Source organism: Lemur catta, chromosome 5 (assembly GCF_020740605.2).
Source record: "Lemur catta isolate mLemCat1 chromosome 5, mLemCat1.pri, whole genome shotgun sequence".
Taxonomy (NCBI): domain Eukaryota; kingdom Metazoa; phylum Chordata; class Mammalia; order Primates; family Lemuridae; genus Lemur; species Lemur catta.
In genome coordinates, this window is record NC_059132.1 from 79,327,578 (window position 1) to 79,354,915 (window position 27,338).

The 27,338-nt window shown below is 34.8% G+C and overlaps 1 protein-coding gene across 2 annotated transcripts in view; it reads right to left on the bottom strand.

The window, feature by feature from the left end:
- Positions 1-440: 440 nt before the first annotated feature.
- Positions 441-27,338, bottom strand: part of GASK1B (golgi associated kinase 1B) — a 43,621-nt gene continuing 16,723 nt past the window's right edge. The window contains exons 4-5 of one of the 2 annotated variants that reach the window (XM_045552176.1): positions 6,229-6,455; positions 441-3,114 (exon numbers count right to left, since the gene is read on the bottom strand). In XM_045552176.1, the coding sequence (XP_045408132.1) occupies positions 2,907-3,114; positions 6,229-6,455 (435 nt within the window). In that variant the 3' untranslated portion in view covers positions 441-2,906. The remainder of the gene's footprint in view (positions 3,115-6,228; positions 6,456-27,338) is intronic. The other variant, XM_045552177.1, reaches the window with a different exon arrangement.

Consider the following 27,338-nt stretch of genomic DNA (forward strand, 5'->3'; position numbering starts at 1 on the left):
AGGCACAATAGAATAAACAAACTATTATACAACTCCAGAAAGCATAAATATTTTGAAGATTAGTCTAAGATATTTTATATTTTGATAAGTTTCCTGTGTGCCTAATAAGCTTAATGACTATGACTGTTATAAAGAAAACTTTAAACATAAGACCCATTCCAAGCAAAGAAAGAGAAACCAAAAGTTAAATCTTTTATATTTTAAAATATCTGCTAACTAGTTTGCTAACTACCTAAAATGTCCACCAAGAGAAGCATAATGATCACACATGAGGATATCAAACATATTTACACACAAACACAATCCAACAAAATATTTGACTGTTCGATTGTTTCCTTTTTCATAGACATAGATAGCAAACATTCCTCTGTACTTAGCTTTGAAAAGTAACACATCTACAAAAGAAAATGAACCCATCTACAAAAGAAAAGGCACACATATTTAATTTCTAATGTTTTATTACAGATTTTAAAGATACAGATTTATTTTTGTATCATTAGCTTAAAGAAAATAAGTCACACAAGATTAAGCTTTTGCATGTCTGCTAAAGTAAATTATTATATTTTAAATTTGTTATCAAGTTATAAATAAACCACATACTGCGCTTATATGAACAAAACCACAGCATAATGTGAGCGCATTTGAAATGCACGGAGTATTCTCGTTTCCATAAGAGAAAAGAACATTACTTATTAGAATTAAAAGCCTGGCCTTCAGCTATCCATTAGTCAAAAATAATCAGTCATGAATTATTCATTGGTTACAAAACAAAATACATTGTTAAAAAGCAAAGGTGACTAAAATAAACCTGTGTTCCTGGACCTTTCATTTATTATTAAGCATTCTGGAATAACTGGAGGCAAATAAACAAAGACCCACACATGGGACAACTGGGCTGCCCCAAAGCCGTGTAGCTTGAGATACAAAACTAAAGCTACTTTCTGAAAGCCTGTAAATTCCACCATCAGTGCCACATATTTTGATTGAGATGGTAAATTTTACAAAAAACAAGTTAAAATGTCAATACGCCATCTTGATAAGACAAGGTGTTAGGCAACTTGCCAAAAGAGTTATTTCAAGTCGTGGCTCAAAGTAGAACTCCAGCCTCCAAACTTTTATTAGGCCAATTTTTATTAAGAGAATGATTTATGAGAGAAAAAGAGATATTAAAAAGCCCAGAGAGAGCAAGTAAAGTGGAAACTTAGGAGAGCCAATGAGTACCATAAATTTGTGAGAATAGAGGGAGGCACTCAGGCCTACAAAGGGAAATTGAAGAGGAGGATGGTCCAAAGATCAGCTATTCAAGGGCAAGTGCAGCAAATAAGGATACTAAAAGTAGTAGTTGAATGTGAGCCTAGAAAAGTTATAATTAAATGATCTCTCTCCTCCATCTTCTCTTGTATGTAACATGTTATTTTGACATTTTGCTCTGTACACACTTGTCTAAATTAGAATCTATAAATATGTTCTCTTGGTTAAAATCTAGCCTCTATTGTAATGTCGTTAATAGTTCTCATTCACATTGATACTGAGTTACCCTTGATCAGAACACAGAAAATGTGGTGCACTTCAGCAATAACAGACAGATCTGAGAAACGACAGTATAGAATGTATTATAAACATTCTTAAATTGTATTTTTAAATTTTCAGGAAATGAAAAAGTCACTAAGTGAGCTTTTAAGTAAGGAGTAGGGCATGTAAGGGTAGGAACGTAATGGTAATTTGTTCTAAATTTGAAACCTATAGGTGAATATCTATCATACATGATGATCTGGAATATTGTCCTTCCAACCTAATTTAAAAAGTGGCAGAGGGAGTTTGGGGAGAATTATCTGAGGCTTAATATTGTCCAAGTTCATTGTTTTAGCTCTAGTCATGTGCTTTTATTGAGGACAATTAATCGGAGTCAGGTTTTATTTTGTTCATATTTCTCATTGGAATAAGCCAGACAATATATCTGAACACATTCAATATCTGGGCAATATGAATTAAATCAGATTAAATATAATTACATAGAATAAATTTTAAGAAATCTACTAGTATAAATAAAATATACAGAAATTATAGTATGTTCTTTGTAAAAATGACAACATTTTTAACAAAAGAACATCCATTTTAAAAAGATGCTCTATGAGTACGTTTTCAAATAGGTAACTTCACACCTTAGAATTGTTTAATTTCTAAGCACTAGAAATAAATTGGATTGAAATTGAAGGAGCAAAACTATTCAATATGTAAATTGTCAGATGTGGATGATTTTCGTACTGACAACAAAATACATTTCTAAAACGTGATGGAAAATACGACTCTTGCTGCTTAAATGGCTGATTATATATGGATATAATAGAAAAGGTACTGATTATTTTGCAAAAACATCAGCATTTCTATTTAAATGTATTATAGGCTCTGATGCTCTCCCAGACCATGTGCCTCAGTCTTCTAATGTAGAATTGCCTCTGGGTAGTGTGGGGACTGCTCTGTTTTAATAATCAGCAACAGAAGAATTAATATTTGGTCAAAACAGTCCAAATAGCATAATATATGATTTATTAATGGAGTCAGTACGTCTTGTTTACACTGTTCTATTAAATGACATGATAAATGTTTTTAAAAGTTAGCTAGAATAATAATTGGAACTATTCTGTAATCCGATGTTGAGACTCACATAACATAATGTTAGAGAAAAATATAGACAAATATTTCTTGAGCAGTTATGTTTTTTAAAACCTTTTTAAGTCTGCATACAGTATTCAGGCCCATAATACCTACTTGGTTAAATTCATTTATTTTATGTGTCCATCTACACTGCCTCATTCCTAAAAGGACTTAACATTGATGGACTTGATTTAGAAACAAAAACACAAATGCATAAATATATGGAGCACTCTAGCCAGGAGATCCTTTTGTCATTCATTCATCGGTAATACTTTGGCCCCATGGGCATTGATGTAGGTGATGAGAATTTTGGCTCTCTGCTCAATTACATCAATAAGCTTTTCAATTCCTTGTCTACCTCCTTGACTTTCCCAATAAACTTTATCAAGAAACAGAGACTGAAGGAGTTTCTGCCGTAAGTGCTGGCTCTTCAAAACAGAAACTGCAGATTCGGGAAACCTGAAAAGATAAAACGGTATTTCGTTCTTGGTAATTGCTTGGGAATATTATTCCTTACCCAATTGCCCTTCATTAATCTGGCATAAATTACGCTATCAAATGGTATCTTTGAGAACAAAAACCTTTTTGTCACTGCCAAACTGACACTTCTCTTAATAATAATAATACACTGGAAGAATGCGTTTCAAGTGAACTGAATTTACCATACCATTCAGATCTTGACATACTAACATCTTACTTAAGGTCATTATATGCAGTAAGAGAGGCACAGAATTAGAAAGGATTCTATTAGACCAGCAGAAATACTCTCCTCAATCTTAAACTCATTTTGCTCATGGAAACCCCTTTAATCTGTCAAGTAGAATAGCATTAAGGTGAGGTTTTATGCAAGAAAACCTGACAGGCAAAATGATGATGATTTCAGTAAAACGTTCTTCCTCAGTAGAAGTTACACAACTGAACTTAATGTGAAATAATCCAGAATGTGAGTACCAAAATGAGAAAAGAATCATTAAAAAATGCCGAAGTAAAAAATTGTCTTTGATTCAGATCATACTTCAGGAATTCTGAGGATTTGGGAGCATTTTATTTAACTGGCTATTAAACTGTTTTCAAATAAATTAAGTAAAACTCAAGTTTTAGAGCCATGGCATTCCACAATGGACATCTCTCTGGAAAACCTAGAGCCATTTTAAAACAGGCCTTGCTGAATTACCTTAAGAAAGTACATCATGCTTGCCCCTCTTCCTTGGAAATTATAAAGCCAGGACTCTAGCATATACATTATCTGAAGAACTTAGCAAAATTTCTGGATCAAAAGCATAAGTAGTATTTTGCTAAATGCCCAATTTGGCCTCTTCCAGCTTTCATTTAAATGCTTATGAAAGCACAATAAAAATATTGGGGTTTAATAGTGATTTTCAAATAAACTCAGTTGTACCTTAAAAAACTATGGCAGGAATATATATATACTTGTTTGAAGGATACACTTTGCCAGAAATTTCAGGCCTTCTAAGCACCTTTCCCAAATGTCAATGGAGCACAGTGAGGATGGCGCACAGGGTGCACGAATACGAGGGACCAGGTGCTCCAGCAGCTCTGATGCTGCAGAAAGACCAGCGGCCACAGAGCTGGACGTGCATAATGAGTCTGAGTAAGTGTGGAATTAAAGAATGCTTGTAAGATACTCTAAGTTCCCCAAAGACATTACTATACAATGTAATGGCTATAGTATTAACCAGCATTTTTGCTCTAGGAGTATTAATAATCCATGATTTGTAAATTCAATGGCCCTTCAACTAATTTAGCTGTGGCAGAATATATGAGATGAAACTTAAAACCATAGCTCTCTTTAGTGACTAATCCTTTTCATAAAGGAAAGCAAAAGTATTACCTGTCTGTGCATTATGTTGATTACTAGGAATATTCAATGCATAAATCTGGGATTAGAAAAGTCTTCATTTTTGCTTCTCAATGTGTGAATTATACATTCAAAAAAGATTTAACTTCAAACTCATTGCTCCTTACAATGCATTTGAAGTTAAATCTTCTTTGAAAGAATAAATGAGTGTTCATATCTATATGAATGTATGAAATGGATGGACTATATTCTCCAGGCATTCTTTAAGCAGGAATTTAGGGATTTAAGGAGATCCCGTAATATCAACTCAGTAAGTGATGTCTTAGGAATGTAAATTGCCCTATACATAAAATTTCCTTGCTTAGACATTTAAAAGAAAGAATCTGCCACATATTCTGCCTTCAGTCCACAAAGATACTTGAAGAACAGGTATCAACAGGGCAGGACATGGCAAAAACTCATGAAAATGGACTCATGAAACTCCCACAGGAATGGTATTGCTTATAATGTTAAAGTAAATAAAATCCTCATTACCTAAGTCATGGTGTTTCAAAATAATGAAATATGCTCCAGAATATTATTAACATGAGTAATAGTAACAGAGCATGAACACCACAAGTTATTGCAGAAAAATATACTGGACTTGGATTTGGAAGATCTGGGTTCTAACTTCAATTTTGCTCGTGTGCTTCCTAGCAGTCACTTAGCTTCGCACAGCTGGTTAGCTATTTTACTAATGCACCCTCTATTTTTAAGTCTCCAACCTACCCCAGTTTCTTTATCAATCTGGTTTCTGACTAAGGTAGAAAGTATATGGAGGATGGCTCCACCCACTAAGAGGCAAAGCTTGAAATCTAGCTGCAGGTTCCATAGCTGGAGTTGAATAGCTCACACTTTATAGCTGGGTTTCTGCCATTACTAAGCATCTTAATTTCCTTTATTTCCAAATAGTTGTAAGATCAACAGTGCCATTAGCAACCATTGTGTTCTAACTTCTGCAGTGCAGAACTCCTTCTTTAGTTCCACACTGGTCCTCTGTCCATACTGCATTCTTTCTGAGCTCTGCCAGATGTCCCTAAATTTTTAAGATCTCCCTTGAACTATTGTTCAATCTTAAATATAGAAATACTTATTCCTCCCTAAGTAGCTTCCATCAGCCCTCCCTTTCAGGTGTTAGAAATTTTCCCCATCATCTATGTCTACTGGAAGCATTTCCAAATGCTCTAAAATTCTTTTTCCTGAATTAAACAGCCAGCTGTCCTTTGATCCTATGCCCTGCTCACCAGATTGGCTCTCATTTTCTACTGCATTCATAAAAGTCAATCCAGTTCATTATGAATTTGGAAACCCTGCCATGTCAATATTTGCATGTCTATTAGATACCCCCCTGTCCTATCCTGTGCCTAATAATGGAGCCTCTGCCACCTGCTTATCCCTGCTCTGCCAGTTCCCATTCCAGAGATCCCCGCGTTCTTCCAACCTAACCCACATGAATTTTCACCATGAATTTGAAGCATAATGAATGTGCTTTGTAGGTGGCATGGGCTGGTGATAGAGATGCGATGGCTGCACTCTGGTTTGGTTTCACTTGGGTTTGTTTCCCTTCTCTGGGTCTCCGTTCCCAGATTCCACATTCACAATTACTTTCAAGGGTTAAAGCAATCAGACATAGGGTGTGAGTTTTCTCAGAATCTTACTACTTTATCTAATATAAATGTGATGTCCTGCAGATGTTACTACATCATAAAACTTACTCTTTGATGCCTTCTAACAACTTGAAGTTTAAATTATCTTCGCTTCTGTCAAAGAAACCTTTATTGTCTATAAAGACCAAGTGCCTTGGGTCATGCTTTCGCTGGACAATGTGTGCCAGAGCTGCAGAATCCTGGTCATTGCATTTTGGCCTCAATCCATTCTGTACACAGGCATCTTCCTTTCGAGGTCTGAATCCACAGCAATTTGTATCTAAACGATTATAAATCTGAAAATGGGGGAAAAAAAACCAAGATGCTGAGTAAAAACAAAACTTAGAAAAGTGAGAAGATTTCCAAAGATGAGTGCTTTCTGAATAGCTGAATTGCCAGAATCTAAGAGGGCCAGGCTCATTTAATTAAAGGCAACTGTCAGAATAAGTCCAAGGTTCATATCCTTCTGACTCAGCCATGGTTATAAGCATTTCCAGCTTCTGCTAATAGCTCCAAAGTCAGATGATCCAAGTTACGCATCTCCACCCTTAATATTCAAAGTTCCCACTGACATCACCTATAGACACATGGCCAACAGAATCTCTGGCTCCATTCATGACAGAAGAGACACCGTTGTACTTTCGCATAGCCAGAAGGCTATATCTTGTTTTCTCTCTCGGGTTGGTTATGGAAAATCTGAGTTACTTCATTGGCACTAAAAGTTTATTGCATCCTCTAACCTATCTGGATTTCAGTATTACTGTAATCTAACCTGAAATATCATAGAATAAATCTACTGAAAAGATGTGAGATCCAATAATGAAAACTAAAAACACTACCTATATGAAGGCCACAGCTAGATTCTGAATAAGAGAGTAAAATAAACAAAATGAGCCTATTGGGGTTTATTATGGGGATTAGGGATATCACCCTATAAAAGAGGGTAACAAGATTAATTAGAAAAAGGAGAATTATAGAATTTCATTTCTTTTGGGCAAGGAAGGAAATAATATTTATTAATCAATGTAAAATAAAGCCTAGTCTCAGGAATTAGATAAATTTAAGTCAAATGTTTGCTTTCACACTTGTTATCTCCGTGACCTTGTATAGATTCCTTTACATCATTGACTGTCAGTTTAATTACCTGGGTAATGGGAATGATACTCTTTACCTTGCACAGATGGTAGAAAGATTAATGAAAATATTTGTACACTTTCCATCCCTGACCCAAGCAACTATGAGATATTAAAAAAATGAAAACTGTTATTACTCATGGTGAGCCACACATACACACAGGTGATTTATCTCAAAACAAGCTTCCAAGGCAAAGGGTAATTTATCCATTTTAAATGAAGAAAAAGTGAGTTAAATAACCTACCCTTGGCAGAATATTAGTAAGTAGCAAGTTAGGATTTAGACATAGATCTGTTTGTCTCCAAAATTTCATGATTTTTCCCCCAATACATCATGTTGACTGTTTTTAGGCTAGTCAAAGATGTATATATGTACACATTTCAAAAGATGGCCAGACAGAATTTTATTCTTTTTCTTCTTCTCCTGTGTTTTTTCAGTTCCCATAGAACCGTCTGCTCTAGGAGGCCAGTTGCTCAGAAAAGGATGCAGAAAAGCAGCCCCAAATTTCACCTACTTTGAAACGATCATTCATTCATTCATCCAACAAGTGTTTATTGAACATCTTCTACATCCTATCAGTGAGCTGGGCACCAAGGCAAATGTTGCCCATGGCCAGCACCTTCCTATCATCACAACTTCCAAAGGAAAATGAAGTGGCCATTTAATTTTGCTTTACTAAACCAGCAGACTTCAAGAACTGGGCAAATGGCCTCCCTCCCTGTTTGCTGCATGTAAGTGGATTTTGTCTCCAATAGCATTCTTTGAGAGCAAGAACTATAAGAGAAGTTAGCACAAGACAGTTTTCTTTGAAGTTTTTGTAAAGCCGGTCACTTGGGGCAGGCATGGTGAATACACAGACAAGTATTTGCACAGCTCAGAGGGCACACTGCTGGTCTAGAAACAATCAGCAGCTAAAGAGGGCTCTATCAGCACTACTTCCAGGCAGCTGGTCCCTGGAGCCATAATTCAAACCCATGGTTTATCCTAAAGGTCACTTAGGCTGACTCCAATGAGTTACCACTGCTTGTCAATGTGCATGTGTTTGTTGTAAGCATAGAAGTTTTCCCAAAGCTGAGCAAGGGTAACCCAAGTTAATCACTATAAGTTGGAAGAGCATATGAAATGAAGAAAACATAAATTAGAAACTATTAGAAAAATGTATCGAGCTCTTTCTCCTCAAACAATATCATTCATTTTATATGGTACCTTCACCACCTTTGAATATAAGAGAAATCAAGTGATACAAAAGAGACCGCTTCTGATGGCCAATTATTTAAGGTCAGAAAGAATATGAAAAATAACTTTTCTAAAAGCTGCTTCTCATCTAATCTCCCTTTTTATATACATTAGCTAATAATCTTCAAATAATCTCTATACCACCATTTTTCCACCATCATGATATGTTTATGTCCAGTTATATGAACATTTACATATGTGAAAAACTAAATCTTATTTAATTTTGACTACAACATTGAGATCTATTATATTGGACATATGTGTTTAGAATTTAATCCTTAAGGACAAATCTACCAATCATTTCTTAAATACTGCTCCAAACCCTCTAAGTTCTTCCTTCATTGTTGATTTCATAGTAGTAAGGCAAGGATTAAGACACATAGCTACATCTGTATTGTTTCTACAGCAAAGCCATGAATATCAAATATATTAATGTTAAATAACATGCTCACTTGAGTTTAGGTCTTTTTAGTACTTCTCTAAATATTAGATTTTCCTATTTTTAAATTACATGAAAGCATTAAAAGTTAGAGGTGGAAAAGATCGCTTTAGGTCATCTTTTTATTGCCTTACCAACATTAAATTATTTCCTACAGTGTATATTTATAAACACTTCATCTGATCTAATTTTGAGTCACTCAACAGTCTGATTATTTCACCAGTTCCCTGACAGACTGTTGTGCCATTCAAGTTTAAGAGACGTTATTATTGAAAACGGGTGCCTGTGTTCAGCTCAACTTCTCTTTAGAAAATATTACTATTCATTTCATTAAGATCAATGCGTGTACTTGGTGGTATATTAACATGTTGCATGTGTGTGTGTGTGTGTGTGTGTGTGTGTGTGTGTGTGTGTACCTACTGATGTAAAATCAGCTTGTGAGGTCTCAAGTAATCTAAATAACCTGGGTTTTATCTTGTTTTCCTTATCTTCCAACTATAGTAAATTATGTCTTTGTATTATTGCCCTTGTCTAGCAAGGGCTTATGTACCTCTTAATTCATGTTCTCTAGCTCTTCTTAGAGTTTTGTTTATGGCCTTCCTTTTGAATTCACATTCAATATACCAAAAGTAATGTGGCCACAAAACCATAACCCACGCCCTTAAATTCAGTGCCATTTTGTTTGGCAGTGAATTTAGTTGTATATTGAACATATTTCTGCTTACTTTTAAGACAGCTTATCTATTTTTAAAGCCTAATAAAGTATATCCTTCATAGCTATGAATCTATAATACAGTTTTAATATACTTGTTTAGTGCACACATTAAAACAATCACTTCATTTAACTATTGCGTGATTAAGCACGGCAGTTCACATCTACATGTCTATATCTTTAGGTAATTATCCTACAAAGAAGGCTATTTGGGGATAAATTTTGTCAGTGAAGCAATTGTGAGTGCTGATCATTACTGCGGCTTGTCCAAGTTCACATCTTCTCATTCTTTAAAACAAGGAAAATCTTTTGCAAAACTGGTCTGCGTCTGAAGATTACTGCCAACCTCCATTTTCCATAAAATCACTCTTTCCTCCCTTAGGAAAATACAACTTTTCTGTGTTTATCTAACTAAAATTATACTCAGAAAAACCCAGGTGTGGCAGCCAATTTTTTTTTTTTTTTTTGGTTGGTGGGGTATTTTTAGATGTATTTCCTTCTTCTGAAGTTTTTTTTTTTTTTTAATTCCATTTTCCTTTGGTAGTGTTAGCTTTGCCTATAGGAAAAAAGTATCTTATGAGTGACTCAGGCTATGCTGCGCCTAAACAAGGGTGCTCTGCCATACTGTCCTGGCTCTCCAAGACCCGTTAGAAATATGCAGAATCCCAGTGACTGTCCACCCCATGCACACCACCCACTCCAGCTATGTCTTCAAAATGGGTCTAACAAGCAATTGTGTTAGTTTCTTCAAATCTCCTTTTTCCTTAAAACAATGTGATTAAACAACCAATTTCAGGCAATGCCTAAACAAAGGCAATAAAAAATGTTTTATTTATATATATGATATGTTGATATATATGTTATATATCAATATATATAAATAATAAAATGTCCCTAATAATAATAATGAAAAACACTCACAGCAGTCATATATTGGGTTAGTATGTGCTAGGAATTGTATGCTTCGTACTTCACATGTATTATTTCATTTAATCCTCACAGTAACCTTAAGAGATAGGTGCTCCCACAGTCCCATTTGATAAATGAGGAAACTGAGGCACAATGGGGCTAGTTGACTTCCCCAAGGTGCTTCAGGTCATCAATGACAGAACTCGGGATTCTAACTACGTATCTGTTACTTTAAGATCCATGCTCTTCTCCATCCTGATTTTCTCTCTCAGGTGTCATCTCCAAGGCCATACTGCAAAACAGCAAGTGTGTCTGCATAGAATGTTAAATGATACTGCATTCAATAAATATTAGTTTAAGGCATCAGAAATACAAAGAAGTTCAGTGTAGGAGTTCAGGGAAAAACTCATGAAGGAGAGGATATTACAGTTGGGTTTGAAGAGCTAGGCAGGATTAGCTGGAAAACAGGCAAAGGCATGAAGGTAAGAAATCCAAAGACATCTTTAAAGAAGCAAAGAGTATATTTGACCAGTGCTTCTCCATGTGGACTCCTGTTAAAAATAAATAAATGATAATTATTAAAGAAATGAAATTTTTAAAATATAGGAAATTCCAAACAAATGTTTTGTTAGATTCAGCAGGCAAGATTACTCTACCAAATTGCTATTGAAGTTTCTAAATGCTTACTTGTAATTCTGTATTTATCTCATCATGAACTGACAGGAAGTGGCATGAGTCCTCAGATCACACTTTGAGTAGCACATATGAGTCACATTGCCTAGAGTAAGGGGACCATGAAGGCAGGTAGTCAGAGAAAAAGGTGCATAAACGTATTGTGCCTACAGGAAAAGCTAAAAACTCTGATATGTTTCATTATCATGTTCTCATGCAGAGCTGGAAGAGAGGTAGAATGCAAAGGAGTAGGGCATCAGGTGGAAACACTAAAAGAACAAAAACTGAAGGAAAACAAGGCAATGTACTTGGAAGCTGAAGAGAGAGTATAATAAAATGAGGACGTCCTTCCTAACATACAAAGAAAATTCCCATTATCCAAATGTTGTTTTCATTCAATTCTATTAGTTAAATTAGATAATCTCTATATTTTTCCACTTCTGTTTTCCTATACTTCTTCATGGGTCTGCATGAGTGTTTATGCACAGGTGTGTATATAGATGTATCTATTTTTAGTTTAGTGAGTCAGTATCTTAAGATTCTCACCATCTCTTTTCAAACTATTTTTTTACCACTTAAAAACTGCACCTTTTAAAAAAACTACACTTTTAGAAAGTTTAAATATGCAATAAAACATGTAATTGGTGGAATTTAACAATCCACCATAGTAATTCACCCAATGCCTAGCACATAGTAGGCACTCAATTAATGTTTATTTTTGAATGAACTCTGCTGAAACTTGGTACTCTCTTTATATTAATATTTGGCTATCTACAGAGCTCCTCCAAAGCACTGTCTTGTATTGGGAAGAGACAAATAAACACAATGATGGTAGCATATCAGGACATAGATTTTTTTTTAAAGTATCATACAATGAATAAAGTGCCAAAAACAAAAATATAAATGGGAAGCAGCGAACAATAGAACTGCCTGTGTTTGTCATTTGCTTTTGCTTAGCTTCTTTATGTGGGTCTAATTTCACTAAGCACGAATCATGAATTCCTATATCTTGTAGAGAGTCCACCACACTGCCATGAATGTAATAGGCACTGGACAAATAGAAAATAGACAAATGTGACAAAAATAACAAAGGGAAATTCTTTTCCACAATTAGCAGTTTCCAGGAAGATTCCTTTCAATCCAAGTTATCCCACTGGACGTCTCATTTGATTTGTAAGATGCATGCAGAAAAAAGTCCCATTTTCAACAATTACCTTAATTATTTCAAAAAGGCAAAAAAACAATAAGAATTGCTAGCATTATCAGCACCACCCCAGACACAGAGAGCTACAAACACATGCAGGCTTAGGTATTTATCAGATAATACTTTACACTGAAAAATCCTTCTCCATGAATGTGTCTTGTTGTGAACCAGTGTATGGGTGACATGGTGTAAATGGAACTGGAGTTGGATGCGGGTGGTCTAATGCATGTGTAAAGGTCACCAGATCAGGGAGAAGAGCAGCCTCAGACAAATCCCACAGTTCCCACGGTACTTGTTAATACAGACTCTTACTTTGGGAGCTAAACAAAGCAAAATCCCACAATGCTCTCCCTGCCTGCACCTGTATCACTTGGGAACTCTCACTTCATGAAATAACAGATTTTATTTTTTTTCTCTGTGCTGTCATGATAATAGATGCCTGTTAAATTAGTGAGCAGACAGACGTGACTAGCAGAACAGCTCATGAACGATGAGAAATGTTAAAAGTAGTCTGCAAAATATACATTGAACAGTAGGCATAGGCTCTGCCTGCATAAACAGCAATCATTGCTCTGCTCCACCTCTACTTTAGAATTCCACATTTAAAAAAAAATAACTATCAATATATACCAATTCAGGGAAGAACCTCTAGTTTTTTCCCCCATTACTAAATCACAAGTAAATACTTAGTACTATTTCTTTATTTATAAGTAAAAATATTTTAATGGTATGATATATTTGAATCTATTTCTATAGACACAATGTTTAAAATCCATATACTATACCTCACAATAAGTATCAAAAGCCAAACATCACTATGCCATAGACTTTGGAGAGAGTCACCAAGCAAGTGACAGTCTATTTTTAGAAAAAGACAATTTATGTTCTATAATCTGCACAAGCAGAGATGCATGAAAATAGTCTCTGCCAAAGGCACACCCACCTTCCTGTAGAGATTTAAAAAGAGCAGACTAAGAAAAACAATAATTTTTGCATTTTATGAAATTCTTATTAATATAATAGAATGAATTTATATTAAGCAACAAATTTAAAATGGGAGTAAAATAATCTTACTATAATAAAAATTTTAAAGGGCTTTCCTTCAGTGAAGTGGAACACTATTATAACTAAAATCATTTAGTAGAATTACAAATAAGCTAAAAACTGTGTTCATTATATCTGAAGGAATATTGTCACTGAAAACTTGTCTTTTGCTTAACTTGCATATTAATTTTTATTATTTATATAGATTTTCTATCAATTTTATTTTTACCTATAATACAGATTTTGTTAAAAGAAAATTGACAAAAATAAGCAAAGATAAATTAAATTACTATGTTAAAATACAATCCTGGTTATGGTTAACAGAACCTAATATAACAAATCCAAATAGCTATTTAAACACATTTTTTTAATAGAAATCAGTTTTCTTTGAAAAAACAAATTAATTCTGATGGACTGATTATTTTCTGATCATTAAAAACAAATTTTTCTTTCATCAATTAAACTTTTGTCTAAAATTATTTTTACATGTACATGCAGAATTTCCTATTCTAAGATGTATTTGTTTCTATGTTCCTTGGATTAGTAAATAGCTATAAAATAAAGTTCTTTGTATAACCTGGCTAAAAATTTCCAGAATACTGCTAAAGCACTTTGTATTATAAAATTTCTAATCATCAAAATAATCCAAAATGGTAGGTATCATTTTTTCCCCATATTATAAATGAAAACAAAGTTCAGAGAGTATAGTAACCTGCCTCAGGAGATGAAATGAGTGACTGATGTGGATTTGAAAAGATTTTTCCCTGACTTATCACGATGCTTCCCATGGTAGAAAAGACAAGGTTCTTGCTTTCATGGAGATTACAACCCAATGCCTCTAAGTGTGACTCACAGTGTGTCCTCCACAGCAACCAGCATCATACTTTGTCCAGTACCAGTACTTAATAAACGTTTGTTGGGAAAAAAAAATGAAAGAATAAATACTGGTTCCACTCAGCTCACCTACTGAAACATAATGCAGGTAGCTAATTACCAAAAGGCCTGTTTTCCTCTACTTACTGTCTTATAAAAATCTCAAAATCTTAAAATTGCAGAATCTTAGAATCACAGAAATGTAATACCTTTGAAGTTACTAGTCACTAGTTACTATACAAAGGGAAAGTTTATTTCAGAAAAGTGAACCTAAAACAGTAGTTTTCAAACTTTTGACTTCAAGATGCCTTGACACTCTTAAAAATTATTGAGGACACCCAAGGAGTATTCATTTATGAAAGTTATTTACTATATCAAATTTAGAGTTCAGAACTTTTTAAATAGATACACATTAAATTCATTTAAAAATAACCTATTATATGTTAACATAAATAACATATTTTGAAGGAGATTGCTATACTTTCCAAAGAAAACGAAAGGAGTAGAATTGTTCTTTCAAGTTAAAACGGTGTTCAACCAAAATAGCAACTGGTTCAGCTCACAATTCAAACAACTGCATAAGTGGTTTTCCTCAAGACAACCACTGCACTGTGGGATGCAGTAGATGTGTTTTATACATTCTCATTTTGCCAGACAGGATATTAAAAAGATATGTACTTACAGGTAGAGATTAAAGAAAACTAATCGTTTTTATTGTTCCATCAAGGATATTTTTAAGTGAATCTGGCATTTATTCCATATGACTGTGGGGGCAGTAAAGACTATGACAAATACTGTTATGGTTTGGTGCCTGCCTTGATTCATGCTAAGGTATCAACATATTCACCCACTACTGCATATACCAACACAGTGACAAAAGCAATAAATTTCATAACATTATGAAAATAGTTTTGACCTCATGGACTCCCTGAAAGCCTCACAAAAACCACAGCTCCAAGCAGTCCCATTCAATTGGACCATACCACAGTAATAATTCTTCAAAGCTCCACATATCTCTTAAACATGTGTTCATAAACAACAACATGATTATGGTTGGGAAGAGCATGAGACTAACAGAATCCTTATCCCACTTTTGCACTGGTTGAATCAGCTCTCACTTAACCCTTCATCCTCTCTGAGTCCACTTCTTCATTAGCCAATAATGAACCACAAATTTTTTAAAAATAATTAAATAAAAATGCATACACATATATATGTATGTATAGAGAAAGAGAGAGAGAGAGAGAGAGAGAAAACCTAATGAATATATGCCTGCCCTCTCAGGTGTTCTATGGAAACACTATCATGTTAATTCTTCCAAAATTTTTGTATTTTCATCTTGGTATACTTACACAAAGGTTTCAGACCTCCTGTTTTCCTAGAATATACCAGGTTGGTTTCAGACTGTCTATGGTTCAATGGCACAGGGTTAGTGAGGAAACCAATACCAAAAGCTAGTTCAAGCAATGTGCCAAACAATCTTTGACTCTCTAATGGTTATTTATGCAATTAGGTGGGTTTCCTTAAGTTCCTGATCTCTCCAGCCCAGCTATATGTCTAATTAACCTTATGATTGAAGCATACTAACTATACACTGATCAATTTCAACACAGTCTAAAAAATTCCCAGCAAGAGTGGAAATAAGCAAAAGAAACATATAATTAAATAGCATATACTATGCTTTTGATTAATAATGAAATTAGAATTCATCCAGAAATTCTCCATTGGTTGTCACTTAGCAATATGAAGTTATGAATATAACATATTTAATCAGACATTTTCCCCTTTGTTTCAGACTGATACAAGATCAAAGACCTATGTCAACAAATCTCCAACTCTACATTTTATACAGATGAGGCTTTAGAGCAATTAATGCTAGCAATCTCTGAGAATGAATGCTAGATACTAGATGGAAAGAACATACAAAGTTTTAAAGGCTTTCAAGTTGAAAGCAGACATCTGAGGAATCTGTATGCTCCTTAACAGGAAAGATATGCTTTGAGAGATATGCACTTTCTTTTTCTTCTCTGAAAAAGAAGTGGCCAGTATCCAGAGAAGTACATTCTAGTTATAGAGGCCAGGTAGCTGATAAGCTATGCCTCTATAATGAACATGGGTCAGTGTAGCTAGACCACTGTTTTTCTTTAAAGTTTCTTTCATGAAAAAAATCAAATAAACAGCTTAAATTCTGTGAAGTGAGAGGATGTGGTCTCTAAAAGTCAAGTCTCCACTGGAGAAATGATGTCAAAGCCCAAAAGGGAGATTCATAGGTCATTGCTCTTATATTTACTTTCTCATCCTGTCATATTCTTGTAGAGAATTTTCAGCACCAGAAATAGGTTCCATTTAAGGGCCATAAAAAGTGAAACTATTTGCTTTTTGAAGTATAGGCCCATGTAATTCTACTGTTGGTTTCCTAATCTCCCTGAGGTTTTGGGAAGGCCTAACTTCTCAGGGGGAAGGCAGAATCTAGAAGGTCAACTTCTGCAGAGGAAGATTTTACAGACTTCCTGGATCAGACTCTCTTTGGAAGGATGAAATCTAACAGAGTTGCCAAATGCAAAAGGGATGTGTTCCTTGAATAGTGAAAGAGGAATTGAATATGTGGATCAAGCTATGCTAACATAAAAAAAATAGAACAAATGGTTTATAAAGAAATCTATTTAAATAAAACACCTATGCTTTTTATATGATGCTAAAATGTCCAAAAGCAATAAGTAAGGCTCTGTGGCATCTGTCACATTAAGAATCTGGTTTCAACCTACGGAAAATTTCTTGGTTTCTGCCTTATAGATATATGTTCTTAGGAATAGACTCTCCCTAAAATCCACCTCTCACCACACTCTATTTCTATTTCTGGCATCACAAAACTACAGCCTGGCTAGACCTTGCTCCTCTCTAATTATTAAAATACAGGGGTAGTAACCTGCAGAAAAAATGCAGATGGTCAATTTCATTTACATTAGAAAGTTTTAAAAAACACAGATATCCACTTATGATGCATAGGCCTATATATATATATATATATATATATATGTATGTATATATATATGTATGTATGCATATATATGCATGCAAAATGATTTTTTAAAAGTCTGGAAGGATGCATACTAATTTCATAACAGTGATTACCTCTGGCTAGAAAGTGCAAGAAGGGGACATGAGGAATGGTCAAAGGGAACATCAACTTATTTTTATATCTCTAAAGACCAAAAGCAAATATGCCCAAAAAAATATTGACAGGATAATTCTAGAAGACAGAAATGTGATATTTGTTATGTTAGTCATTGAGCTTTGGTATTTTTTTTAATGATTCAATGAAAGTATTAGAGACCTTGAGAAATGGAATCTGAGAATGAAATTCTAACTAGCTTCCCAAATTCTCTGAGCTTAGAATCTTGCAGTGAACAAACACATCAGAAAGTATCTCTGCAGTTCCTCTTACTTAATTACAAATAACAACCCCTGTCCCAATCTGAATGGCAAGTCCATGGAAACTGGCCTTACATGATCTTGTGGTTTCTTACAGCACCAACTGCTATTATGAGCAGCTCCACACTAGAAAATTCAAAGAAAGTCCCACATGATCCCTACCACTAAATGCTTGCAGTATTTAGGGATTCAGGAAATTATAGCTATGTATAGATATAAATACTTATAACAAATTCAATTTCTTATAAATCGGGTGGTTCTAGATGATGATTGTGCTGATCTATGGAGTACTTGATATCTTCCAGATCCTACGATAAATACTGCATGCGTATTATTTTATGTTATTCTCACAATATGCAAGCAAGGTAAAATCATTCTCCCATTAAAAGAATTAAGAAATTAAAGCTTACAGAGATTGTGAATTCTTCAGTATTAAACAAGCTGGGATTTGCCCCCAAATCTGTTTTACAGAAACACTATTCTGTATTGTTTCTCTATGAATTTAACACACTAAAAGCTTTTAAAAATTATATTAGATGTTCAGAAAACAGAGGAAGCTTAGTCTGGCTACGTTAGTCCCAGAAAGTTTTCCAGAGAGGGTATCTGAGCTAAACTTTGAGGATGGGCAGGCTACCTATTAGATGGGGAAGAGTAGGAGCAGTGCTACAATGGTGAATAGACCATGAACGAGAGTGTGGGTCATGTTCAATTGATAGCAGATAGACCAAACTACAACACACACAAATATACACACACACACACACACACACACACACACACACACATACATATACAATGAGGAAATGATGACAGATAAAAATGGAAAAGAAGTTCAAGTTATGGTGTTTCCTAAAAGCAATGCTAATTTTTTTTCTGTATAAACTGTACCACTGGATAATCAAAGAGACGATGAAGAGAAATTTCTATTTAAAGAAGTATTCCAACTAATAAATGAAGAAATAATGATAGAATTAGAATATCACCATTTTTCAATGCCTAGTGAGTGGACGGACCAATGTGACCATCACTATCGGTAGCTGTTAATATCATAAAAAGTAAGTCTAACCAGATATTACATGTCTCCTCATGAAAGAACATACCACTATCTATACAGAAGTCTTCACAAAATAAATTAAATCTAAATATGACCAAGTCTCTAAATTCAACACCAATGGATATGAAATATAGACAACAGAAGGACAAAAACAGCACAACAGAAGTACAACCAGCAAAATCCAGAGTGTCAACTCTACGAAACAAATTATCTGGTTTCTTCAACAAGTAAATTGAAAGAGAAAAAAATCCATAGAGGTGGAGTTTATAGATTAAAAGACATACTAATCAATTGCAAGGTGTAGGTGTTATCTGAATCCTGAGTCAAGTAAATAAACTGAAATATATAAATAGCATTTTTGAAACAATTAAAATTTGCCCATGACTATATATTTGACTGGAATTATCACTAAATTTTCATCTGGCTGCAGTAGTAGTCACATGCATATGTGTTTTATTTTCTAGTGACACGTACTGAAATATTTACAGATGAAATAATATGATGGTACCAGTTTGCTTCAAATTACTGTGGGCATGGGAAGTAGGTAGGGATGGATATTAAACAATGCTGGTCTTGTTTAAGCTGATAATTGTAGAAGTTGGGTAACAAGTACATGAGGGTTCATTGTAATAGCCTGTCTACTTTTGTACGTTTAATATTTTCATAATAATATTTTTTAATGCACTAAAGCATTTAAAATTTATTTTCCAACCAAATGGATGTCTTTAGAATTTTGTTTTTCGGGTTTTTTTTTTTTTTTTTTTGCAGGAGGGAATATGATTAAAAGGGAAATAGGAAAGATAAATTCAGCAACGATTTCCACATTCATTGGCAGTTTGGAAAGACTAATGACACAGAGATCAATTACAAGTCTCTTATGGCATCTTGACCTATATTGACAAAAGTCTGATTAAGGCATCACAGTAATAGGAACGAAAAGGAGAAAGTGAAGGGAGTAATTCTGAGGAGCTGTCAAAGTTTGCTGCTACTTGGATATGAGGCACTAAGCAAAGGAAGATTAAAAGATGTCACAAAAATTTCAAACCTGGCAGATTTTAAAAATAGTAATGTCATGAATAAAAATAAGTAAGTCAAGAGAGCAAACCATTAGGGGATGAGGTAACAAATTTGCTTCTAGACATCAAGTTTGAGATGATGAAATAACCACTTGCTATTTAAAGTAAATTATTATTTAGCTACACATGCATAGAAATGATATCCTTTGTGCTCTCTCATCAAATGTAACCATTTATTTAAAACTAAAGTGTCATAAATTAAACTTAGTATAATGAAATAATTGAGTAAAATAAAAATATGAGTCAAATCCCCTTGGGACTAATGTTAAAATAACCCAAATCTTTCTTTAATAAAAATGCTTTCTTGGCATGGTTTAGTCATTCATTTACATCCATTTCTGTGCAAAAATCTCTGTGTTCCTTGATATCATAAGTAGATCTGTATATGTACTTCAAATCACTTCCTCTGTCTCTACACACCTAAACATATAAAGCAGTAAACACATAGTAGGTGCCCAATAAATACCAAGTTTTCTGGCTAATTTGCTCATCTATTGCAAGCACTATTCAGGGGAATAAAATTGTAGTGTTGCAAGAAAATTTGGAAAATCTTCTGAGGCTTCTTTAAGTAAGATAATGTCATTATGTTATTAAGTAGCATCATCAATACTAAAATAATTTCTCCTAGTGACAAACTATGAAAATATGCATAGTAGAAGCTATTTCAGAGTCAGGCTTTTGAATTTCATTTATGACAAAGGGCAAACTTAGTTTTACACAATTAAGGTTCTATTAACCACAATACATTTCAGTGCCTAGCATGTCCATACCTGCCACAATTTGGAGTTTGACATTTTTAACACCTAAAATTACACACTCCTTATATCCTTTACCTTAGTGACTCCTTGCAACCAAGTAAGCCACTCCATTTCTCTCCATAAAAAGAAACCGGCCCTATTGCACTATTGAACACTAGAACTTTTTCCTTCTATTTAACAGAATTACCCCTTCACCAACACCTCTTCATTACTCCTTTCCACCACCGTTACCAAAAAGTTCTAGTGTTCAATAGTGGAATAAGGCGACTATAGCTAACAATAATTTATTATATTTCAGAATAGCTAGAAGTTTTCAAATGTTCCCCACATAAAGCAATGATAAATGTTTCAGGTGAATCATGTCCCAATTACCCTGATTTGATCATTATATGTTATATGCTTGTATCAAAATACAACATGTACTCCATGAATATGTATAATTATTATGTATCAATAAAAAAATTTAAAAAAAGAAATTGGGAAGATGCCTCAATAAACAGCAAAAAGCAGAAATATATTGTTCTCTAAAGCCTCTGGACCTTGGCAATCTGCTACCTAGATCCCAGCCAATGCAGCGTGCTAACCAATACTTCTAAAAGTAATCCCAGATTTTCTTTGCTACTTGAAGCCAAGACAGTATCCAACTACAACATCCCTCATTGTTCGCTAGCAACTAAATAAGAAATGATTTCATTTGCTTGCTTGGACTTACCATGGCTAGAGGGAATTTAGATTGGCAGAGTATTCTTACTCTGCAAAACAATAAAACCAACCCAAACTATTTGAAATCCCAATGTCTGGGACCTGCAGCCCTCTGCCTTTTCCTGTCAGACCACCTGCCTGTGAGTTTTTTTTCCTCACTGGCCTCTGAAAGCTGAGGGCAAGACCCTTGAGCAATGAGCAGTAAAGGAAAAAGGAGGGGACGCTTGGGTGACCCTCATAATTTATCAAGGGGGCCAAACTTGGAATCTTTCTTTGCCAAGCACATAGAATGTTCCTGCAGAAACAAATTATCTTTTAGTGAACAGTAATAAGTTCCCTCTTGTTTAGATGATAGTTGATTGGAATTTTTATTTTTATTACACCATTTGGTGCGGCTGGGGGGGGGGGAATGCACGGAATCAAAAGCAGGAGTAGGGCAAAGGTGACCACCTCTTAATCTAATACATAAGATTTAGGAAGTAATTCTTTAGAAACCAGCTAAGAGTTAAAAAGGGAGAGTTCATTGGAAAGAGACAATTCTAAGGGGCAAGGTGTACCAATTCATATTGCTGTTGTTCACTGAATTTATGAACATAAGTTTATTACTCGCAGCCATCTGAGAACCACCTTCAGGGAACAGGAAGTTTCTGTAACCATCATTTCTCCCACTCAATGAACTTTTTCACACCTTCAGCCCTCTGCTAAGATCCCTCTCTCTTAAACTGTCTTCCTGTCTCTTGTACTCACCTCATTTCTGCAGGCTCTTCCATTCTAGATTATAAGTTACATTCTCTGTCCACATTCTCTAAACTCCAATAAGAATTAACAGCACTTTATTTCTTCCTATAGGATTTTAAACTTAATTCAATTTTGACCTGATATATTCTGCTATGTTTACCTGTCTCTTCTACCAGACAGTGTAACTCTTGAGGTCAGGGAGACAGTCTCATTCGTCTTTTTATCATCAGCACTAAACCTGCTCAGTGTCTGGAACAGATAAAAACTCAAAAAAGTCTGTTAAATTCAAGTGGAAAGAAATATGTGTAACTTTTGTTGACAGTGGTACCAGATATCTCCCAAGACACATCTTTGTTGGTCCCACTCTATGTAAACACCTTTTAATTTCTCATTGAATAAACAGTTATTCTTAGAAAACGTGAGTGCATGAAGGATTTGATCAAATAGTAAAATATTAAATATTTTCTATTCATTTGATTCTTTGATTTTCTAAACTTCTCTCTTCCTTTAACAAAAGTAAGTATATCTGTATTGCAATTATACTTTCATTTCTTTCACTTTTAACATTTTTAATTTGAAAATTTGAATTCAATATTTTAATGTATCTAGGTAGTTTTCTTTGATCAAAAAAAATGCCCTGAATAGCTGTGACATTTCCAGACACTCTACTGCTAATAGAAAGGTTACAAAGTTGAATAAGACAGGGACTTGCCCTTGTGAAATTTATAGTTTATTGAAGAGGACAGATTAGTCAAAAATAATTAAAACTAAATAGGCTAATACCTATAAGTATAAAAGTCCATAAGAGTATAAAAAAAGAAATTATTTGATAATTACCTATGATTTAATAAATAAAAATAATTATAAAATAGTTTATTTAATTTTTATTTACCTCTACTCTTATTTCTGGATGATCAATTGTTTAATTAATAATACTTATTGAGCACCTACTATATACCAGGCATTATTCTAAATGCTTTTTTATATAAAAATATTTAATCTTCTCAATGGCTCTCTATCTATACACTATTATTATTCCCATTTTACAGATGATGAAACCAAAGCAGAGAGAGATTTAAGCAACTTCTCAAGGTTAAAAAATTACTAGGAGCAGAGGTGAGATTCAAATTTAGCAGGCTGCCTCCGGAATCTCAGCTCCTACCATTGCACTATAATGTCTCTTGGGTCAAAAAGCAAGTTTTCTACATCCTAAATTTGCTCCTATTATTTTATATTTATTTTGTATAATCTTTTGAGAGAAATTTGACCAAATCTTGGAAACTCAAGCACTCCCTAGAATACTTCTCTTAGTCATCCTAATGGAGGTGAATTTCTGTCTAGGCAGTTTACACCCCCACGCTTCAAGAATAAAAGATTACTTGTGTTTCTATCACATTTTACAGACCCTGTAAAATGGCATAGCCTTTGTGAATGTAGATTTGTTAACTGGGTGAAATAAAAAGAATGCTGTGTACAGAAAGTTAACAACTGGATTCTGTATTCTCTTGCCCTTGCTCTGGCATCTTAGAGCAAGTGGTTTTAGGTTGCTTCAGGCATAACTCTTCTAAGATTGTTCACAAAATTAATCCAATACATTCCTTAACACCATTTAAATAAGGCATATATTCTGACTTAAAACAAAATCCTTGTATATATAATTCACTATACTTTTGTAAATACTAATCAAATTGACTTCTAACAATCAGATTAACTTCTGACTTTCAGATTTATGTTTTAACCAGAGCCAAAATCAGGAGTGCCAATCAAGTCCCAGTAAAATCTGGAGAGACTTCAGCCTTATGAACTATCAAAAAGGAGGAAGACCCTTCCACTTCACGCAGAGGAAGCAGCAGAGGAGACCACAAAAACTGACCTACCAATAGAACCAGTCCCTGCAGAAGTACTAGCAGTCTGCTGCTCACTATCCTAAGCCAAAAGTGATCTTGGCTCATATAGTTTGAGTAAACTAGAGGGTATCATCCAGGTGAGAAACGACAAGGCCTAAATGAACACAAGAGCAACAAGCTATAGCTAAAAGAAGATAGAAGTAAGAGATAGCAAGGATTTTGTCTCAGTATGGATGTGGGATAAATATCACAGAAGCATCTAGATTACTTCCAAAGTTTGACTTAGAAAATTGGATTCCCATTCCCCCATCTGATGGATAGAAGGCAATATTGCTTAGAAGTTTGACTCTTATATAAGCTAGAACTCCTGAGTTTGACTCCAGTCTTTATTGCAAATTAGCTGTGTGACCCTGGCCGAGTTACTTAATATCTTTATGCCCTGGTGTCCTCATCTCTAAAACAGGAATAATAATAGTACTTACTTCTAAGAGTTGCTAGAAATATTAAACAAGCTAATATCTTAGTGCTTAATATCAAAGTGCATAGAATAGTGCCTGGCACAGCAAGTGTTCTATGAATGTTAGAGTATTAATATTATTTTAAGGATTTGAAATATTTATCTTTGTCAGAAACTCCTAGTAGTGATTTCACATGCCCAGATGTGTCCTCAAGACCACAGACAATGTGCACAATAATGATAAAAGCTGCTCAGAAGGAGACTGTGGCTCAGCTGGAATTTTTTTCGTGCTCAGTCAGGGTAATGAACAGTAGAAAGTTCCAAAGTAAAAAACATATCCTTGTGGAAACAGCTCTCTTACTCTATGTTCCAAGATATCTCTCAGAGTCAGGAAGCATCACTATTCCCCTAAATGAACTCTGCTTCAAATGGTATATTTGGGATGCCCTAAATGTCATATGAACATCACCAACCCCTTATTCTTCCTTGTACTCTTACCCGTCCTCTCTATCTTTGGCAGCTTGCCATTCTACTCAAATTCTTCTTCCTTCACAAGCTATTTTATAGCAAAGTGCTCTCCCTTTTTTGACTTAATAACAATTATAACTTTTGTTAATATTATTTCAGCCACCCATTCTTACATGGATCTATCTTTTGTTTTATACACTGTATTTTCCCAACTAAGCAGTTAAAAAAAAATGACTAGAAGTAGGGTGGTAGGGATAATCATCTTACACTACTTTGCTACTCTTATGGTTGTTTTCTGCAGTATAACACACAGCAATTGTTGCATAAATATGTCTTTATTGAATGACAGTTGGAACTTTCCTCAACAGAAAGGAGAATTATAAAGACAGTAGGGTAGGAAGGGATTTAGCTGAGAGTTCCAGAATTAAAGCATACGTATGTCATTAGACAGCTTAAGAGTTTGCCCTCTATTCATTATAGGCTAGCTCTTATGTCCATCAGCTTCAAGCATTAAGGTCATTGCTGTCTCATAGATTTCACTACCAGGTTCATAGATTTCCTTTCCATCATCCCTCTAGTCATCGTTCTCAGGGACATCAGCATGTATGCTAACCATCTCATAAACACCTGACCTCATAGTGAGTACCTTCACCTACTTAACCCTAGGTACATTCATTCATCCTCCATTTTACGACTATTAAATTTTATCATACCAACTTGTTTCATTAACCCCAGGATAATTTGGTAGTTGTTATACAACAGTGGCTAAAAATATGGAATCCACAGTTAGCCAGACTTACAGGTATTTCTGTTCAGGAACTTACTAGTGTTACTATGTAACACTGAACAAGTTAGATAACTGTTGAGAGACAATTCTTCATGGCATTTCTGCACATCTTATATCAGGTTTTGTTCTGCATTTATTTTTAAGGATGTTAGTATAGAAAACAACTTTGGGCAATACAGAGAGTGTCTCCCTCTGAGGTGGAGAATAGATTTATTTCCTGACAAAGATAATAAAGATAATGTATTCTTCCAAGGCAAATGTCAGGCAGGTTTTCTAGTAGCCTCTTATGAGATTGGGGGTATCCTAAGCCTAGGGTTCCTCAGCAGTGACACAAACACACTATCTGAAGCTTCACCAGGGCCACTCTGTATCACCCAATGGAACCTGAAGGGCAAGGGAGCATAAAGCTCATGCTGCCTGCTGATCACGAGTAACAGAGTCATTCATCTCTGACCTGAGTGTCTTGTGTCTTCTGCTAGCATCTATCAATCTGTGGCAGACAAACTTGTTAGCTTCCAAGTAAACTAAAATTTCAGACTCATCATAGTTCTTGATAAAAACCTCCCTATGCCTCAGTTTTCCTATCTATAAAATGAAGAAAGGGTGCATACCTCACAGAGATAGTATGTAAGTTAAATGGAATAATGGAATAATGGAATAACGCACATACAATGCTTAAAGCCAGCTTGAGCCTCATAGCTGGATTCTTCAACACTCTTTAAGGAGGCAGTATTTGGTGACTGTGGACTGCCTCCTGGCCAAACTATTAATAAATAGCTTGCTCTCCAGCCCAGTCTTCCCGGGTGGTTCTGCACCACTGACACCAGAGATCCTTCCTCCTTCATCAAAGTTCCTGTTCCCTAGACTGTGACTCTGTACTAGACTGGTTTTCTTCCTATATTTTTGTCCCTCTCCAGTTTCCTCCTCCTAGTCACACACACACAAAAAGGAACTAACCAAAGGAGAATGTTTTGCAAATGTCCTAAGGCAGTCCTAAATTTCCCCAAGATACTAATTAACCATACAACAATAGAAAACTAGTTTTTCTAAAGTAGCAGAAGGGACAGGCAGTAATTAGAATGAGGAAGCTGAGAGAGTCATGAGATCTTTATTAAAAAGAGAAAAGAGTTATAAAAAACTTATAAAATCAGGGATCAATTATGTAAATGGTCAATATTTATTTTATTCAATGTTGAATCTTAATGAAAAAATTTGCAATAAATTACTGGAAAGAAAATAAGGGAAATGGTGGCTATAAGCTATACGACCAAGACAAAACACAGTGTGGAATGATAAAAAGACAAACTTTTACCACCAATGGATCCCAGGGAGTCCCAGGTCTAGGTTTAAGCTGTAGATACTTAACCTCACCAAGCCTCAGTTTCTCTCCTCCCAAATGGGTTAAGACAATCCCCTATAGCTCAATAAATCATAGCTATGATCAGTATGACTATTATAGGAAGACCAGCAAATTACTTCTTTAGAAACTAATAAAAATGCTGGAGGACATTTATGATTATTTCCCAAAAGAATATGAGCACAGTGGCTCATACCTGTAATCTCAGCACTTTGGGAGGGTGAGATAGGAGGATTGCTTGAGGCCAGGAGTTCAAGATAAAATGCAATAATGTGGATAC